Source organism: Psittacula echo, assembly GCF_963264785.1.
Source record: "Psittacula echo genome assembly, chromosome: 10".
Classification (NCBI taxonomy): domain Eukaryota; kingdom Metazoa; phylum Chordata; class Aves; order Psittaciformes; family Psittacidae; genus Psittacula; species Psittacula echo.
The window spans coordinates 6494401-6515177 of NC_137741.1; the positions used below are offsets into that span (position 1 = coordinate 6494401).

The 20777-nt window shown below is 38.5% G+C and overlaps 1 protein-coding gene across 1 annotated transcript; it reads right to left on the bottom strand.

The window, feature by feature from the left end:
• Window positions 1-299: 299 nt before the first annotated feature.
• FAN1 (FANCD2 and FANCI associated nuclease 1) lies at window positions 300-20311 on the bottom strand. The gene is made up of 14 exons (XM_080626274.1): window positions 20187-20311; window positions 18518-19915; window positions 13867-14007; window positions 12736-12931; window positions 10849-11082; window positions 10218-10349; window positions 8977-9085; window positions 8430-8549; window positions 7338-7502; window positions 6186-6354; window positions 2871-2974; window positions 1849-2043; window positions 1364-1492; window positions 300-533 (listed from the first exon to the last, which is right to left on the bottom strand). The coding sequence occupies exons 2-14, from the start codon at window positions 19803-19805 to the stop codon at window positions 396-398; spliced, it is 3120 nt and encodes a 1039-aa protein (XP_080482400.1). The 5' UTR covers window positions 19806-19915; window positions 20187-20311; the 3' UTR covers window positions 300-395.
• Window positions 20312-20777: the final 466 nt, after the last annotated feature.

Here is a 20777-nt window from a genome sequence, read left to right on the forward strand (position 1 = left end):
GACAACATGATGAACTCAGGCTCCACAGGTGGTCAGGACTTGATGCAGCCCAAGTTTTGTTGTGGAGGATGTTCTTGGTGTGTGACTGCAGCTGTTTTTATCGTTCCTGGGCAAACCCCCAGGTTACCTGTCACAAAGTTAGTTCTTAATAGTGAATAGAAGAGAAAGGCTTTGTTCCTCGGAACACAGTGACACACAGTACTTACGTACAGTAAATCACACTGACAGTCTTTGCTATTTCTAGAATGTGTTGTACTAAACCCAACTACAGTAATGTTGCGAGAAACCAGATTTTCAGAAGAAACTACTTTTAATAAGCAGCAGCCAGTGGTGCATGTGGGATGCCAGTTCCTGTAAAATCACCCAAGTTACCCAAGTGCTTCAGAGCTCTGTTACTATCCAAGGTGTTTACTCTTGCCTCCAGTGGCTTGCACATGACACACTTCTACTGTTGCACCCAGCTTCTTCAGTTCACTCAGCCACATTATCTGCTTGTGGGACAGGCGATCATTGGGCCCCTTCACTTCCACCAGCTACAAAGGAATGTGGATGATTGATTAGTAGTGTGCCTGTGGAGGAACTGCAAGATCATTAACTCCTGCAGGCTTATGTAAGTATTCTTTTATGGCTGTTATTTGCAACAAAAATAATATCGATTTGGCACAATGGAAATCCTGGTGAGGGCTAAACTAACTATTAACCCATGTTCCAAAGTTTAACTGTAAGAATGAAATTTATATAGTAAATATCTGCCAAAACACAGGCAAAGGCGCTGGTGAATGAAGATAGATACCACATGTTCAAAAACTGATCCTCTGCAGCCTCACCTGTTCCAGCTGATACTGACAAGCAACATCATAGATGTTCTAGAACACTAATTCCAGCTACTCAGCTCTGGCTTATAAATGCATGACAAGTTGCTCCAGCAGCTGAGATGCGCAGTAGTCTTCCGGTACCTGTTCCACTACCAGGCCAGACCCAATCCATGACTGTTAGCTCAATCTCTATGGCAGTGACACAGTTGTAGTCTCATATATTCAAGATTTTGTGTAAGTGGAGGCATAAGCACCCCTTGTTAACAGCAGCCAGAATGTCGATGACTGACAGGTACAGCTGCTTTTAGCAATTTTAATTAGACCTATTCTACAACAGTACCTTGCTACCTCTTGCTGTTTCTCATTATGCCCATTAAAGTAAAATGTGATGACATGGCAGATAAACAACCACCCACTGCATGCCATAGCTACTGGGCAGATGAGCAGCAGGTTCAGCTCCACCACAGCAGGATAATACAGTTTGTATGGGTCCAGGTTTTACACCTGAGGTAAGATCATGGACACAGTGCGCAGCTCATCCGCTATACCTTGAAGTGCTGGGTGTGAGTGCTCCACACGACCAGGTCGGGCAGCCCGGCGCGGCAGTGTCGCAGATCCCTGGACAGTCGCCGGAAAACACCGCTCAGAAACCTTCCCCCGAGGCAGCAGACGAGGCTCTGTAAGAGAAGTGCTGAAAGCTGCCTTACTTTTAACTTTAATTTCCTGTACAGCCAGTCCCGACACTCACAAGAACATTCTAGGGCCCATCTCAGCTTTTTGTTTAGTCTTGTGTAACAACAAGCTTAAGTAGATCTTATCTACAGCAACTTCCCTCCTCTGTTCCCAGCTACTGTTGCAGGAAAAGTGACTGACATAAGAGAAAAGAGTCACAGTACTTGGGATGAGGGAGCATTGTGCTTACCTTCCAGAGCAATTCTTCCCTTTCCCCATCAGTCATGGCTCAGTGCCTCACTATAAACTGTGAGTTAACAGCAAGCCTAATGAGTGCCCATTCTGGACAACAGTTCCTCACCTGAACTTGCTGGAGGGAATTAAAACGCCCCCAGCTAACTAGTGCTGCTGCTTTTCCCTCCTGGGCGGTCCAGACATCAGCAATCAACTTTGCCAGTGTCTCTGAGGAAGCTGTCTGCAGCTGATGAAGGCTGGCCTCAATGACATCCCTCCTGTTCTCATAGAAGCTGTCAGTGTATAAATCCAGGGGGAACGTCTGTATAGAAAGGTAAATACATCTCTGAGGAGCTGCCAGCAAAGCAGTGACTCCAAGAATGACAATGCCCTACTTCGTATTTTCCTTAACTACAAATTCACTCTAACAAACACTGACTCAATTTAACATCAACATGGCCACCACATAAACCTTTATTAAACAGGAAAAGATGTGCATTTATTTTACCATCCAGTGCCAGTGCAATAAACACTGGCCACATCCTAGCCCTGTGCACTGCTGGTTTTTAGTTAAAAGCCACAAGTTCACCTAAATCATGAACCTGAGGGTATGACAGGGAGCTGCTGGGCTGAGTGCAGTGCTGTTTGCTTGGTTGTGTCATTGACAAAAAAGGAGGGAAGATCCCAAAAGTATGAAGGTGTTGGGGTGGCACAGGTGGGATGCAAACAAACCTGGGCTCAGAAATGTGAATTAATTCCCTTTAAAAGCTCCAGAGAAGATAGATATGTTTTTTCTTTTTTTTTTTTTTAATGGGAATGCATTATCTTCAAATGAGCTGAACAATGCTCAGGTACAGCAGTATTCTTCCACTGGAAACTTTGCCTAGGGTCTTCAGCTATAGGACACAGGCATTTAGCCAGATGAATCCCGCCCTATCTGACAGTCAATCTAGATCCACAGAGCAATTAGTTCTCAAGGAGCCCTTTAGCAACAAGCCCAATATAACAAATAATAAAACCAAGCAAACATGAAGATCTGCCTGCAAAGACCTTCAGAATAAAATGTTAATCTAGGCCCAAATACGGTTTTCACATGGTTTCAGTCTTTAGCAATGGGCGAAGAAATTCTCTAAAGAAAGCTTTACAAACCTGATAGGAATTTCTGAAAACATCGGGTATGCCATCCATGAAAATAACATCCCACATTAGAATACCATAGAGTGTGATAAACGTTGAGCCTTCTCCATGAATACCTAAAGGACAAAATTTAATAACAATGGAAACATTAATTTCTACAGCAGTCTCATAGAAAGAGGTACTAAATCATCATGATCCAAACAGAAACACACCAGGCTCAGGTGTACACACACCTGAAGTCAATATATCCTAATGTTACAGCATCAAGTTCCAAATGCACTTTAAAACTCTACAGTTTGCTAATGCTTTCTATTATTTCCAGGCTAGTGGCCTTCACTGAAAGGAAAAAATTACTATGCCCTGTCACAAATACAGTTTAGTGTTTAACAATTTTTAATACAAAATTTAAAACATTTACACTAAAAAGTAATATATTAATAACAAAATGGTTGTATACATAAAAACACTATCTAATAAATCTCCACATATACATACATGTACCTGTATTCCTGTATGTGTATTTATACATACATATACGCATGCTTATCTGTGTGTATTGTATATGTAATATAAATATTTATTTATGAGCACTTCAGTAACACTGGCTGAGCATTGCTCTGCTGATGGTGAGTGACAGCTTCTGCACCATCTCTATTTTTATCCCTGTTACTTAATAAATTGTCTTTATATCAGCCCATTTTTTAAAATGTAGATGTATACGATTAACTATTTTATATACGTGTGTATATATATATACATACCCCTATATATATACACATGTATATACATACATATATGTGTGTAAATTAATTTGTATATGTACATGAACATACATATGTATCTGTACATATATGTGTATACAGCCACATATACATGCATTATACATGCAAACATACATGTATATATACATATATACAAGTATATATACACATATACATGCATATGTATACATATACACACACATAAATTAATTAAAAATGTATATATATGTATATGGATATGTGTATTAACTAATTTTTTTTATATACGTATGTGTGTATATATATACGTATGTATATAGTTTAGTGTGTGGTGTCCCTGCCCATGGCAGGGGGGTTGGAACTAGATGATCCTAAGGTCCTTTCCAACCCTAACTATTCTGTGATTCTATGTGGCATATACATAGGTGTGTGTACATATATGCATACACACACACATATAAAATAGTTAAAGCATTTATATGTATATATGCACATGTATATATAGGTGTGTGTATATAAACACATATATAAATTAATTACATTTGCATATATACATATGTCTATGGAATATTTATTCTACAATAATATGTGTACATATGTGCATCTATACATTATAACATGTATATAAGTATATACAAATATATAAATAATATAGAACCAATATATTAACTAATTTATATATGTATATATACATATTTTTATATCTACATATATAGATTAGTTAATACACATTATATCTCATGTCATGTATTATGTGTTACAGATTAGATTACATATGTTCTATATTATTATATGCTACAATTATGTATTAGTAATGATATATAGCAAAAACATAACACATTTATAACATATAAATACATCTTGCATATTACATAATATATATTATATATTGTGTTATATTTATTGTCTATATAGCTATAATTATATATTATAGTAGATTATTTGTAATATTATTTAAAACATTTAACATGTATGGCCATATGTATGTATGGTATATATTATGTCATATATGTGTAAATATATATGTGAATGTACATATGTAAGTATGTTGGTATAAACTTTTATGCATGTATATATATACACACATATAGCCATATATAGACATATATGTGTACACATACACACATATGTATGTGTATGTATGTATGTGTATATATACACACACACAGAGTTTGTGTGTGTGTGTGTGTGTGTGTGCTTATATACACACAGACACACTCCAGGGAGGTTGTGGAGATCCTCAAAAGCTGGACACAACCCTGAGCAACTGGCTCTGGGTGCCCTTGCTCAAGCAGGGAGTGGGACAGGGTGACCTCCAGAGCTCCCTGCTAACCTCAACCACTCTGTGATGTATGTTTAGTATAATACATGATTTATATGTAATGTTACACATAGATAATAGAATATATGCTACACGTTTGTTATTATATTATATAGAATGTATAGTATAGGGGGGAGAGGGCGCATGCACATGTGTGTGGTTAATGTGCACAGTGCTGGAACAGACATGCCGTTCCTGTAGGCCTACCACTAAATCGCATGGGGCCACTGTGTGCTCCAAATGTGTACTGAGCCACTGAGCCTGGATGACTGATGGTGAAGGGGTGGGAGTAAGGCATCGAGTGGGGACTTCAAGACAATTCTCCCAAAGTCTAACTACTGTCACCTTCCCATTTACCCTTTTCTGATATGGCCACTTTTCCTGCAACAGTATTTGGGAACCTATCAGTCATACAAAATCATACTAAAATATTTCATCCAAAAATACAAATTTTATCTAAAAAAAAAAAAAAAAAAAAAATCTGCTACCTTTTTGTATTTTGCTTTTTTCCTATACAACAACATACCTATATATTCTTGTTTGTCCATGGCTTTTCACAGCTCCTATATATGAACATATATAGGAGCTATATATATATGAAATATATATATACATGAAATATATATATACATATATATGTATATATACAACTACATATATAAACAATATATATGTGTAAAAATATAGATTTTATACATGTTAAAATATATATATAGGATGAAAACCATATATTTTCATATACAGATATGAAAATATATGAGCAACTACTTATAAAGCTGAAAACCAAGCCTTTTCAAATGAAGTTGCTAAGTAAGTGTCTTGCTATGGTATATGCTGATTTGATGTTCATCTGTACCAAAAATCAGTGGAAGTGTACCTTTCCTCAATGACACTCCTTAAATGACATTGCTACCCTAACAAATAAAATAGCTGTTCACTGATACTGATAAGAAAGGCAAAGTGAGTGCTTTTCTACGGAGATAAAGAAGAAAAAACAATGGGGCAGGGTTTTTTTTGAAACATTTCAAAACCACCTTAGGTACATGAAGGCAGCAAGTAAAGACCAGAAAGCGGGTTAGGTTGAAAATACGTATTAGAACATTTTGGTAAGGAAATTAAGTTTTAGAGCCATTTAGAACAAAATCAGATTACAAAGTAGTCTAATGGAATCAGCTAAAGCTGGTCTATTAACTGAACTGCTTCATAAATTGCATTGTACTGCCACACTTATTTCTCTGTAAAAACAAACAAAAAAGTTACTCTTACCCTGATCAAAACCATTCTGCCTGTAATGAGTTAACGCCAACTCCTCAACTGAACACATGACTGTGGATACACTGATGTCTTTGCCTCCTTCTTCATCATCAATATCCTCCATTAGAAATACAGATTTTCCCATTCCCGTCTGAGGGCACATCTTTCCTTTGATTGTAACCTGAACATGTTAAAAGAGCTAGTTACCTTCCAGCATCACATTTAAAAAGCTTTGGCCTAGGTAGTTGAATCCCTCCTAAAACACTCTCCACTCCTTTTCAGTTTTCTTAAAATCAGAACTAGACTTGTTTCCAAATATCAACTCAACAAAATTCAACCTGCCAGTCCTTTGAAATCATTGTTTAGCTGTTAGAAACTGGCAAATATTTCAGGAAAAAAAGTGTAGCAAAAATGCTGAGCAGATGGAAACATAGTATTCTGATATGCAGGACCAGGAAAGAACACCACAGATGACAGAGGAGACTCATGCTGGACTGAGAAAAAGGGCTACAGAGAGATATGTGATGACAAGGCCAAGACAGACAGGCTCTGCTCTGACTTTGCCCAGAGGCAATTATATTTGCAACAGTAGGGAAAAAAATGAGTTCAAAAACCCCCATTCCAATCTGATGTAAGTGCATAATTTTGCGTATTTGCATAGTATATATTTAGAGTGCACAACTCCCAAAGGTTACTAAAAAACCTTGCATTTTTTTGAGCCATTAAACTCATGGTGACAACATGCTCAGGTTACTATTACTTTTTCTAAAACACACAGAACCCTTGGCCTGAAGACACCATAGGCAGTGCACTGATTTGATCAGACTCTTCAAACAGAAAGGTTCTGAGTGTTGCTGGTAAATTAGTGGAGTTCAGAGCTGATCAGATTCGTAACACATTCAGTAAAGCAATGCAAATTACATCACTGTACAGCTGACTAACTCCAGATAAGAAGCTGACCATTTATTAATGAAGTACCACTATTTGTTTACAAGAGACTTTTGTTTTAGAAACATATTTGTATTCATTTTCCTGAGGCACAAATAAGTGAAGAGACTGGTACATAGCACATAACAACAGTCTCTCAGATTATTTTTTACTGTCAGAAGAAAAAAAGACCTCATGAATTATTATTTCTTAGAAACCACCAGCAACTGCACTTACGTGTGTCACATCCTGCACAGGTATGGCTGGCAGATCATGCAGCAGGCATCTGAACTGCTTGCAGCTTGGCGAGTCTCTGATCCTTAGGCCCCGCTGGTAGAGAGACAGCCGATGCCCAGTACGTACAAATGGGTCTGCCAGCCCATTTCTGATGCAGTCAATGGCCTAGCAAAGAGCAACATAACAAGCAATACTTTAGAAAGACTTATGCACATCTATCTGTCCTTACTAAGCCCAAAAGACAAAACTGATTTAAGAAGCACAAAAATGTGAAAGTAAAAAACAGCATATAAGACAGTGCCCCCTTTTTTATGTAGGAATTTCTAACTAGTAACTAACATTTTGCAATAGTAGGCTTCTGGATTCACATTTGCAGTGGTACAGTAAAAAAGGAATTACTATCTACTTGTATTGATCAATGTAAGATTAAGGAAATGTAAATTCTACATAAGTGACCAGAAAAAGAGTTGGTTCTAAGGTAAATCAGTTTAATATTTTTAAGCCAGTTCCTTAACAGCACATAATATGGAATTAGAAGGACCAGATCAGTTGGGTATGTACATACGGAACAAATTTAGACCAATACACTATTGCACTGAAGAAAATCTGGGGTTAAATACAGACTCCAAAAATTAATTCAAATCATGGTTCTGACGTACTGTCTGTGACTTGAGGAAAGCACTTTGTCCTAATTTGTCAATAAGGAACTAACTCCTTTGTACAACTTCTAATTCCAAAATTGGAAAAAAGCTTGACATGGGGGTATGAGATGCAGAAGAGACAACTGCAGACACTTGACAGCTTATGATATTATTTCCTCTTAACAGACATAGAGAATCAAAATGCAAAACAAAATACAAGCATTTTATCCCAATTCTCCAGTGTACTTTTATGCAGGCCAATCAAGGATGAGAGTAAACTCAATATTCAACTTCTTAGGAGAAACTGGTTGCCTGACCTTGGAATTCCTACCAGTACCTGCATTTTTAGGAGATCCTACCCTTCTGTCCTTCTCATACGAAGTATTTTTAAAACTGTTGCAGACAATGACTGCAGCGCCTCCAGCTTTACAGCATGCATTTGTGAAGGTACCTTCTTAGTGTTTTTCAAGTGCTGATGTAAATTCAGAGCTAGGCGATCCCACCATCGCCCTCTGCTGTCAGTGCAATACACATCCTGAGAAAGAAGAGTCTGCAGCTCCTCCACCGCTTCCTGCAGCAACATGATTGTATCTTTATTAATGGAGATAGAAAACCAAGTTGCAGTTTCATTACATAATTAGCTTGCTCCTCTCCCTTCTAATTACTGGATACTATAAAACTTTATCTCTGCACAATTCAAACCCCATTTTTACTTTAGCACCCACTGTATTCAGGTGCATGGATGTATCTTAAAAACTCTAGAATATTTTTATGTAAACTTAAAGGTTAGCTGCCAAAAGACGATCTTTTTGTCCTTTCCGTATTTCTTATTGTACATGAAAAAGACCTGAATATTAATTGTTGCCTGTGCAGGAGCAACAAGTCCTGGTTTCAGCAGTAACAGTTATTTTTTCTTCCTAATAGCTGGTACATCACCAATATAGACAGCTGAACAATGCTACATTAAACACATATTCCTATTCACTTCACCACTTTACCTTATACATGTGAAGTCTCTGCAAAATTTCAACACCTTGAGAAAGGATTCTTGTATACACCCAGCCAACTGTGAAATGTCTCAAGTACTCAGGTAAAACTCTGTGATAGCTGAAAGATAAGAGCAGCTCAGACCAATTTAATGATGTCAATTTAAACTCTTAAAATTCTCTTACTAAGAATGCTTATACCTAAAGGATTTACAAGAATTAAATGCCTTATATACTACAATTGAACTGCAGTGAGTATCCCAGCTGCCATGTCAAGAACCCAAAGGTAAGAAAATAGTTTAGCTAAGGTAGCAGGTGCAAGCTGCATTTGCTCAGCTTATTTTGGTTTCAACAGCAGTGGAATTATCAGTAAATTCTACACCAAACAATAACTTATTACACCATGTTCTGTTACTGCCAACTTTTCTCCTAAATCAGATGGCTAACTTCAGAAACACAGCTGAACAAAAGAAAAAGCCTAGAACAGGAATTTTCTGCTAAAAAATGAAGACTAACATCTTTTGGGTAGGCACCTCTATATTTCAAGACAGTCTTTTGAATGTCTTACTGAAATCAAAATAGGGTTTTGTAATGTCTTCAGTGCAAAATGGAATAGGCCTCCAAATCACCTTCTATGAATATTATTTTAAATCAGTTGCCATGAAAATGAATATAATGCCAAAGTGTATCATGCTAAAAGTAAAACATACTTTTAGTGTATCATTAAACCAGAAAACAAAATAATTGACAGAAAAACTGATGAAGAACATTTAAAACCAATACATATTATTTCAGTTCTCAGATCTTTAGTAACATTTCCTGAATGACACCCACTTGGAAATTTGAAGAGATGAATAACCCAGTATGTTTTTCCATATCATTTGCAACATCCTTTTATTCACAGTGAATTTTAAATTCTGATTATTGATATTTGTCTAAAAGCCAAACAAGAAACTATGACAAGGGAAAAGTAAGGCTCTTGTTCTCCTGCACTGGCACATAGAACAGAAATGCTTTAGTGCTTTATCCATGCCTACCAATTCATTCCCAAGGCTTTACAGTGAAAGCCTTTTCATACCATCACTTAATAGCTAAACAAACAACCAAGAAGTTCAAAGCCTTCAAGGACATTACAGCTTCTAAATTTATCAGGCTTAAATAACATCACCAGTCTATGAGCCTCTCTCAAAAGTACCAAAAGTAAGAAAATACACTTAATAGTTTCACATGAACACTAGTTTTCAATTTAGTACCTCAAAGAAGGGTGATTTTTCAGCTCATTCCAGGTTTCTTTTGCACACATATACAGATGATTAGCTTCTTCCCAGTTCCCATTTACCATTGCAGTGCCTATATCATTTGACAGATGAGCAGCAGTTGCATACCTAAAGGAAAAAAACATAATAACTGTAATAGGCTCAAAAAACATTTATAGTTAAAAGAAGAAATCAATTCCTCCATACAATATCTTTTAAAAACACCCTTTCAGTGTACAAAGACACTGAATCATGCAGCCAGTATTCTTAGTCTCATAGGATCAGCAGGGTTTACGCCACAAACATCATGTTTCAAATTACTTATAAACTAGAGAATGTATTTCTGTTTGGTCCATTCTAATAATCATCACAACAAATGAAGAAACAACTTTCATCAGCAGATGATCACAAAGCAAATACATATGCTATCTTGGTTCAAAAGGTAAGTCTCTGCGAATTATGAGTCCTACCTGGGTACAAAAAAGCTTTTAAAATAATTGCAAAAGTGCGCTTCTACCTATTTACATCTGGTGTTCCGCATGACAAATCCTTATTTGCCTACACAAGTACTGCAGTAAAGCTTTTCTAGAAATAAACAGTTTTGCAAACTTCCAAAGCTCCCCCCTACCTGATGAGATCTTCTCTGTCCTGGAAGACCTGTGTTTTCCTATTTACAGTGTAACTGGGGAATACCATACGCCCCATGTTTACCATAAGGACTGTGAAGAGCTGTCCTTGACCAGCGCTACCAGCTTCTTCATCCTCCATTGACTCAGACAGTGAAAATAGCAGCAGAATTCGAGAAAAGACATCTCGAGGGCCTTTACAGACCCTGACAGATTTTCCAGCCACGTCCTTCACCCTGGAAGGACAATTAAAATCATTAGCAAAAGTAAATTGTTTTTTACCATCACTTATAAAAATTCAAATATACTGAAGTATAAGAGCAATATTGGTTTTGAGCCAGTTAATGTGTAAACTTCATTTTCCTTGACAGCAGCGGCTTGAGAAAGTATTTAGTATATGTAGCCTCTAGTGAAAAGCCGAAGAAATGCAAAGTAATAAAAGGTTTAAGGGCTAAAATTCAGGCTCAATAAAATTGGAACTAACTGTTCTTTAAGTGCAGCCACTCTTATTGCTATGCCAGGTAGTACCAACAACATGTAGTTTGCTGTTAGGGTGATGTTTACAGACCACAATTGAGATCCCTTATTTTAGGGTATCTCCATTAGCACATCTTCATCCAGAGTTTTCATACAAGAGAACATTTCTGTTACTAGTCTACAGGACAGTATGGATTTAAAACAGGATCTTCACTGATCTCAGTAGGTAACTAGTATTTCAGCTGCTGTCCGCTACAGCAAAGAACATCACATTCCTAAAGCATTAGGCCTCTCTTTTGGCATAAGAAGACCTTGCTGACTCACGTAACAGTAATTCTTCATGGAGGGATGATTTTAAAGTTCTTCTTCCAATACTAGGCCCCTCTGAATACAAGGAATTTTGTGGGGAATTGCATGATAGACTTCAGGGTGGGAATACCTGTCCAATAAACACAGCTACGCAAAACTTGACAAAGCTTTACATCTCTCTCATTTGAAAAAGAATACCACAGGAAAGATAAATGATGTTACTGAAGCAAATGCACACATACTGGTATCTGTCAGCTTTCTACCCAACTTGCATTTTGTAAAGAAAGCATTTCAAAATTCCCCAGTTCAGACCCTAGTTCTCCAGCCTACCAGACAAGCTAACTGCTAGAGAAGCAAACTTTGTTTATATGCACTATTATTCAGCTACTTTTTGGTAGGTACTAAGAGAGGCAACTGCATAAGTCCAGAATGGACTTGTACTCTAGCACTAGTACCCTGGCTATTACTTCACTTCATATTCCTGGACTTTTTGTGGATGTTCTAGCTACAGATCCAACTCCAAATACCAAGAATGGTAATGCTGTAATCACTCCTATTGGGGCAGAATGACACCTTAAACCTGAAATCTGCACCCCAGAAGACCTGGAAGTCAAGGGCATCTGATAAACACAGCTGTGACAGCCACAGTGAAAAAATTCACGTGACAGAAAGAACACTTTGCCAAGCAAACAAGCTTTTTGCTTTAAAAATACTGCTGAAAAAGAGGCTCCGTGCTGACATACAAGGTCAATCACAGTGATCATTATTGCTCCCCTCTAATTCTACTAAGAGCTCACCCAGCAAACGAACATCAGACAGTTGCTTTAACAGTCAACAACTTTCCCTATTTCGTCCTAGATGTTTCTCTGTATGGCTGAATAACTTTGGAGATAATCATGCCCATAGCTGAAAAGCATGACATAGTTAAAAAAAAAAAGTCTAACATTTACCCTTCTGTTTGATCCACTGTGAACCAAAATTTATTGCTGTCCCTTTTTATCCATGAATTTACTAAATGCATCCCTCTCCTCCAAAGGCATCTGGATTGAGTCTTTTGAAGCACAACTTACATTCACCCGCAAAATCTAACTACAAAGAGTTACCTTTTTAAAATCACTGTCCCAATACCAGCCTGACTCCTGCTGAAGACTGAACGTTGTTTAGCCAACCTCAGAAAATCATCCACAAGTTGCTGTTTCTGACCATTTGTGTTTGGCAAATGAAAGATTTTTGCCAATGTTTTTAGCTCAGGGGCTGAAAGCAAATCCAACCCTTCACACAGGTCTTCCAGTTCAGATTCTGAAAGTAAAATGACCCACATATAGTCATTATATGCTTTATATATACACTACAGCAACAACTCACATAACCTAGTAGTAACCTCATGACTAAAGATTATTCAAACATGTACTACAGATGCTAGCTGGTTCAGCTTGAAATTAATTCTCTTCATAGGTCCAATGTGAAGGAATAATCAGAAAAAACATCCCTTTGCAACTTCAAAACAAAATCAGACATGAAGGAATTCTGTCAAGGTACAATAAAATGCTGTTCAGAAAAATTTGTCTTCCTCCTGATTTAACTTTGCCCAAAGCAAAAAAAACCCAAAAAAGTGCTGCCAGGGAGCAGCAAGAGCAGAGCTGCTGTACAAGGGGGAATGAGCCAGGAGTCAAGAGTGACCACAGCACTGGCAGTGTCCTCACCAACCCTGGTGCAGTTCCACCACAAATGGCCAGAGAAAAGGTCCTGACAGCAGATTCCACTGGCAGCCACTGAAAAGCCTGAATGATGAGTCAGGTCCAGGGTCAATCTGAGGGACAAGCCAGACATAAGACAAGACTGGAAACAAACACCTGCAGCACTGCTTGGAGGTCTAGCCAGCCGGGGGTGTACAAGGCCTGGGACAGAGTTCCTGCAGGAAACCTCAAGGCAGTTACGAAGGATGCTGAGTAGAGCTCCTGGACCAACATGCAGAAGCTGTGCAGGTCAGGGTCTGAGATGAGGCTGGTGAGGGCAAATAAGGCCTATTGCTGTACTTATAGCCATGAGATTTATTTACCTCTCCCTGTTACCCCATTTGCACTAACTGCCTTTATCATTAAGGTAACACATCTACCTGAAACCTTTGTTCTGCTTCTCTAATTCTCAAGGCACAGTAGCGCATCAAACTCTAAAATGACACAACAGCAGATTTTATTTGTAATATTTTAAAAATTTATTAATGCTGGCCATACCTGTTTGCAAAAATCTGGCTTCAGCCAGTTCTTCAATTATTGGTGACAGATCCATACTTATCTCTCCATACTCTATTTTGTTCACTTTTAACCAGTTCAGCTTGCGTTGAAAAAGTCTCACATATAACTTCTGCCCTCCAACTGCAGAGTTGATTTAAAATGGGGAAGGATAAAAAGAAAATTAAATTCGGAAATACGGTACCATGCATATTCACTACTTTAACTAGAAAAATTACCTCAGTGCAGATATCCTCTAAACCACATTTAAAATCTGCTCATGTTCTATAAGCAGACTTGGTAAACAACAGAACTTTCCTTTCCAAGTAATTATTGCTCACTAGAACCTTTAAGTTTTGTAGGTAGAAAATTATTACAATATATTTGTAGGTAACAAATATTGCTAAAACGTACTTTGGACATGCATATCCTTTAAGGAATAATTTGTTTTCTAGGAAAAGACAACTTCATTTTTTCAAACTTTGCATACTGTGATGTTAATTAGATATTTATTTCTTTACCACTCATTCAACAACCAACTATTTGATGTTGAGGAACAAAAGAAGCTCTAATCTCACAGAATTCCTCTCTGTTTAGTATTCATGTTCTTATTTTTTGAAGAATATATTTGATTTTATCAATGTATCTACTGAAAACAAGAAAAAAAAACCTCCTATTGATTTTTTATCAGGGAAGCGCTCTCTTAAACTACCTTTTAAAAATACTTTTAAAATACTAACAATGCTGAAATTCAACAAAATAGCTTATTAAATCTTAGCTGAAAATAGCCCAGCTATTGTTACTACATCCAGCATTCTTTTGAATACTTTATTCATCCCTCATTAACTTATATTTTTTTAATCCATGTCTGCTGCTTCTTAACTGTAACTGAATTAATAAATTAATAAAAACAGACACTGAGACATTCCCAGATCTAAATATATATAAGAAATGGCAGTTAACTTTTTTACATGCTTATTTAATTATTCTCCTGTCCTTGAAGAGACTTCTTCAGCCTTTTTTTTAACAGAATTTTTCCAGGATCGATTCACTGACAGAATTACATTCAGACACATAAGCTTGTAATTTTCTCTGTGGGGTTATGACTTCTTTCAAGTCTGTCTCCAGCTTTTACAACTCAGGAAAAAGGCTGAACACCCGGACATCCTTTCTTCAGCCCATATAAACTCACCAAACTAGGGCTGCAATCCAGTAAAGGCATGTGAGTATGGCTTTCTGGCAAACGGATTGTAATGACAAATAGAATAAGAAAGTATGGCACAAGTAATTAAATGTTTCTTAAGCATGCTGTTCTGCAGCATACTACCTTTGGAAATTTGGAGCATTTAGCTTTTTTTTTTTTTATTTTAAAGTTCTTAAGAGTTTCAGGTGTATCACTGAAATTACAAAACTGCTCTAAGCTGAAAGATTATAAGCGAAACAGAAAAATATCACATTTTTTTTCTTACTCAGTTTTTTACCACTGGTAACTGTCCCAACTGCAGCATGCAGTGACATTAAACGTGGACCATTACACCTGAGTTCAGACAGATCTCAGCTTGCATTCAAAGCCTGACACTGCACTGCAAATCACTCCTGATGGAGACACCTCTGCTTCTCCCTATTTTGATTTACTGTTTCCAGTAATTAAAAAATTGGCAGTGTCCTACATCCAACATAAAGGCCATCCACTTCTGAGCAAACTGGGCAGGAAGAAAGGACTGCTTCAAATTTAATCCTTTTAAAAACATCATTCAATAAGCTTTAGAGAAAACTCACTGGAGAATGGTAGACATTTTTGCAGAAAATAATTAAATATTGGAGAATACCTATGTTCAAGCAACTTTATAGTATAAAATGTGTAGGATTTTTGTATTATGATAACGGAAATACAACACTTGCTTAGGTAGAAATTTCTAATGTGGAACAGGTAACTCATCTACCTGAGCTTTTGAAGTACTCTAAGATTTCTTGAAGGTAAAATCATCCATCACTATTGACCTAATGCTATCTGATCACTGTGTTTCTCCTATCCCGCAGAGATTGTTTTATTTGCGACTCCAGCAGCCACTGCAGACATGGATTTATCAATCAGCACCACTCTACAGTGAACTCTTGTGAGAGGGGTATACTGACATCACAATTCTGAAAGAGAAACCAAGCACTTCCTTTTTTTAACAGAAAAAGCTACTACTACTAGTGTGCTGTACTAACCCAGAGAAGGGAGTGTGGAAATAAGGAAGTTGTATCCTGAGCGTCTCTTGTCAAAGTATTTGTCAAAGTAGCCAAAGCCTACAACCACTAATGACCTAATTGTCACGTTATTCCCAGATCTTCTTTGGATGTAAATGATACACATCTACTGCTTGCCTCAGAGAACCACTACCAAGAGTTTTGCTGCTTATATTCCATTCTTTCTTTATATATTCCCATTTTAACTATCACAGCATAAACAAGGCATTATCAAGATGTCCCTGTATACACATTTAGGTGGAGAAAGTTAACTGCTGTAACATTCTTATGGTCTTGAGAGCACCAATAGGTTCTGAAATGCCATCCAAACACTCATAGGTTTGGCTGCTTGTGTTCAATGTCACCTCTGACAGGGTGCAGCTGGGAAGAGCTGGGTGAGGCTTTGTCAGGGCCTCCCCTGATTGCTGGGGAGCTGTACTTAAGCTCAGGCTGGTGGCCTGGGCTATTTTCTAAGCTCTGCTACTGTGTGCCAGCGCCCCGTAGACACCTGCTTTGTCACTATGGACTTGCCTGAAGACCTGCCACCACTGGAGCACAGCTAAATGCAGTACTGGATTTCCTTTGCTCCTCTTCTTTGGGCAGTGTGGGCTTGTACCCCTACAGGTGAGATAAGGATGTGGTCCCTGCCTGTTCTGCTGTCCCCTTTGGCTCCTGGCTCGTCTTCCTGTGCAGAATAGTCTGTTCTTGCTGCTCCCTGACAAACACAGTCCTGTGTTATGAGAATAGCGTAACCAAGATGAGATCACAACTTATTAGTATCTTACACTAGTATTATTCTTTAATTTTTCAAATATCTGGTGTTATTGGCTAATTGTAATTATTACAGTTTAATCTGCAAGAGCTTATTTGTGATCAGGTAACCACTGCAGAAATACCTGTGTGAGGTCAGAGCCCTTGCTTCCTCCTCTGGAGTTTCTTAACCTCTTATGGTGGTTTGAGCCAGCTAACTTTTCAACTAGGGCAAATTAATGTTTACCTGGTCCTTTCCAGCTGTTTAACTTCAGAAGAAGTTTTGGATTCTGAAGTTGTTCCTCCCCATATTTTAAGTACCTTCTAAAGAAACAGATACGTATTGACTCATTTTTTTTTAAGGAATTACTTAGCACAGTTATATTTCTTTCCCAAAAGCTCAAGCCAGTGCTTTTCCATTTTTGTCATTCTGTATCCTGTATTAAAAAACCTTGTGATGACATATACCTAGCTTCATTCTATCATTCTCCATATCTATGTAAGTTATTAGGAAAACATTTACTGAAAGCCTTCTATTGGCCTTGGAAAAGTTTCACACAATTGCTAATCATGTCATGACCTTGCTAGTCTCTTTTGTAATGCATTGTGGTATAAGTCCACAATACCAGCTGGAACTTAAATAATCATAGAAACAAGCATTAAGGGACTAAGTGCTCTGAATGGCTAGAACAGTTTTTTTTCCACTTTGCAGTGGGGAAAGTCTAAAGATTGTTGTACTCTAATACAGAAAAAAACTAATATAATTTACAGAGAGGAAAAACACCAAAATAAATTTCACACAGGGAAATACTATTCTTCAGTGTGCTAAACTTTACAGCCTGCTAGTTAAGCCAAACTCAATGAACACATTAATAAGTGCAGCCTGCTGCTGAATATTTTTACCAGCAGGTATGTAAGCAACTGTCACTTTCATATATTCAGCTCAGATGCATAAACTGAGCTTGTATGAGCATGTATCTAAAAATTCTTTGTCAGGCAGCTGTATACTGCTATAGTGGCTTAAAACAATATATAAATGGTTATGTCTGCAATAATTCCAGATACAAATTTTCCTATGGAAGTTGTTATAAGCTTATTTTGATGCTCCAAGTTTGAAACTACTCTTAATTACAGCGTAAGACAAGTTATAAACATACATAGAACTTGGAGGGTTAGTTTAAACTTGCATCACTTTTTCCATGCTTTTACTGTTAACTTATGAATATAGGATTGATACGTTTGCTTTCTTATGTAAATATGGATGGCTTAAAACTCCAACATTCTGGCTCCTACTGAAATTAAGGAGAACTATGTACTAAGCTACATACAAGAAAATCACTGTTAATTAATAACTAGCATTCTAAACACTGGATAATAATCATGCGGATAACCACGGATCCACACAAAGCACAAAAAACATCTGTAAATGTGCTGAAGCAAAGCTCACAAATGCCACTTCACATTTTTTTTTCCAAGGTCTATGTATCCAGCAGAGGCCTCTTCATAACCCCATTTCGTAGAATTCTCGTAATGTATTAATCGTTAAAAGCTTGGTGTTAACTGATATTCTTTTTCTGTGCTATGAGTTTCCTTCCTTGGAAACATGTTTAAACGAATCAGGAAGTTGACTTAAGATTCTAAAAAATAGTATTAGAACAGTAAAAAACCATACCTGATAACTTGCAGAACTTGGTTATAATGTTCATATCTTGCTCATCGAACAGTCTGACATCATCTTCATTCTCCAAGACTGCTCGCAGCACCACTAAAAAATTCTGGAGGTAATATGGGTGACCAGAAGAGCAAACCTCATTTATCTGGTCTAAAATGTCCCCAATGGAATTTTGAAATTCTACCTCTTCCACAGTTTCTGACAAAGTATTATTAATCTCATCTTTAAAGTCTTCATGAACTTCCACAGGAAGTACCTGTATATCACCTTTGCTAAAGCAATTTTGTGTACCAGAAGAGTTCACTTCCTTCTTGGAAGAAGGAATACGCTGAGTATGAGGCTGAGTCTTGACTTCCAAACTACTGAGCAGCTCTGCTGAAGTAGAAATAGCTAGATGTGTTTCGAATTTGTCAGGACTATGTATCACACCTTCGGAACTTCTTTCTGTTTTGGTTATCCCTGTACCAACAGGTAACCTTTGACCGTTAATGTTAGCAGCTGGTAACGATACCTCAAAAATATCCACAAGGTCTTCTCCATTATATTTGTTTATTTCTTGTAATTTGGGTTCCTTTGATACATTTTGTTCCTGGTGCTCTGTCCAAGCAAGTTGATTTTCTTTCTGAGAACTATTCCCAGCATAAATCTCATCATCACCATTCAGTGCTGCAGCACTTTTGCACGTACTGTGAACCACTGGAGGTGAAGAGCTGATCTCTTTATACGTGACCCGTTTTCCTCCCTGGATACGTCTTCTGGATAGTTTAGATGACAAGCTTCCCAAAGACACTATTCTAACTGTTTCAGCCTGTGGTTCACTGTTGACACTACAAAGTGAACTACTATTGCTAAAATAAGGACTTACTTGTTGTGCTGTACTCCCTTCTGTTTTCAATGAACTGCTTTTGGAAGGACTTGTTTCCAGATTTAAGGGGTTTTCTGAAAAGTACAAGCTGGAATTATTGTTCACATTTGCAGCTGGTGGGCTCCCATTCTTAACAGAGCTGAGTGTTGAATCACTGACACCAATCTTGCCATGATTTCTCTGACATGTTTCATCCATGTGCTCATTGATTCTGTACATTGGCACCATTTGCCCACACATGGCACAGGTAATTTTGGTAGCGGGAGCATTGTTAAAAAGGGAAATAATAGAGGAGGATGCTGGAGGTATAGATGGTGTTCCTTTAGCTTCCACTTTTTTTGTTGTTCCTCTTTTCCTTTTATTTTTACCGAGTGACAAACTTATTCCAGGCCTTTTAACTCCTGAAGACCCAGCTTCTGCCATGACAAAACTTCAAAGCCTTTACAAGGCAGAGGCAACTTCATTCAGGCCATATTTCCTTATTCTAAGCTTTACTTGGTTTTGCATTCTCCATCTGTAATCCTCTGACGTGCCTTCAACAACAACAAAAAAAAATAAATATGGAATGCAAGATTTTTTTGAGGTACCAAATGCAACGCAGATGAACAGTGAAGAAGCCAAACCCCGGAGGTGGACAAATCCAACGATCCTAAACTGCTACAGTGCAACCGTCCCGGTCCCCCCACCACCACACAAGCAAGAGCACCACGGCCGCCGTACGAGCACCGCCTGGCCTCACGGGAACAGCCTGAAAGACGAGAATACCCTGTGCACTCGCGCCATCTAAGCACCGCGTTCACTTACTGATGTACACGGAAGCCAGAGATGGGAGTTCAATCCAAGGACAGTCACCTCCTCTAAACGATGCCGTGCTGCTCGCTCAGAGGCACACCGCTGCCCGGCGCCATCCGGCCGCTCTCACAAGCACGTTCCCGCGCGGAGTGACGCGGCCCGGGCCCGTTCACCGAAGCACAGCGCTGCGGCTGAGGCGCCGCAATTGGCTTCCACGCGCCGTCTACGGGGCTCCGAACACCGCTGCCTCCCGCCCCCCGCCCCCCGCCCCTCCTTCCGCGCCGGGACACGCGCCGCCGGCCCCACGACCGCCCTCACGCACCGTAACTACGTCCCTGGCCGCGAGAGGCCTCCTCACCTCCCCCCGCCGCCAGGCCAGCCAATCCATCGCCGATGGCAGCCCGGAGGCCTGGGCAGCAGAGCGCGGATGCCGGGTAGCGCCCGTCGGGAAAGCCCCACAAACCGACATCTTACCCTCTCTAAATCCAACACTTCCTTCAAACAACGAAGGATGAAAACCTTCCTTTAGAAACGGGAAGGAGGGGCACGAGCTGGAAGCGCAAAACCTGACATATATCCACCCTGAGAAACATCTTGTGACAC

Bases quoted from the DNA above. Each gene is read 5' to 3' on its own strand.
- FAN1 (XM_080626274.1), bottom strand. From the start codon at position 19,805: ATGGCAGAAGCTGGGTCTTCAGGAGTTAAAAGGCCTGGAATAAGTTTG. The intron at 14,008-18,517 runs GTATGGTTTTTT...TCAACTCTGCAG, and splicing joins CAAGTTCTGCAAGTTATCAG to TTGGAGGGCAGAAGTTATAT. The intron at 9,086-10,217 runs GTACTAAATTGA...CTTATCTTTCAG, and splicing joins AAAAATCACCCTTCTTTGAG to CTATCACAGAGTTTTACCTG.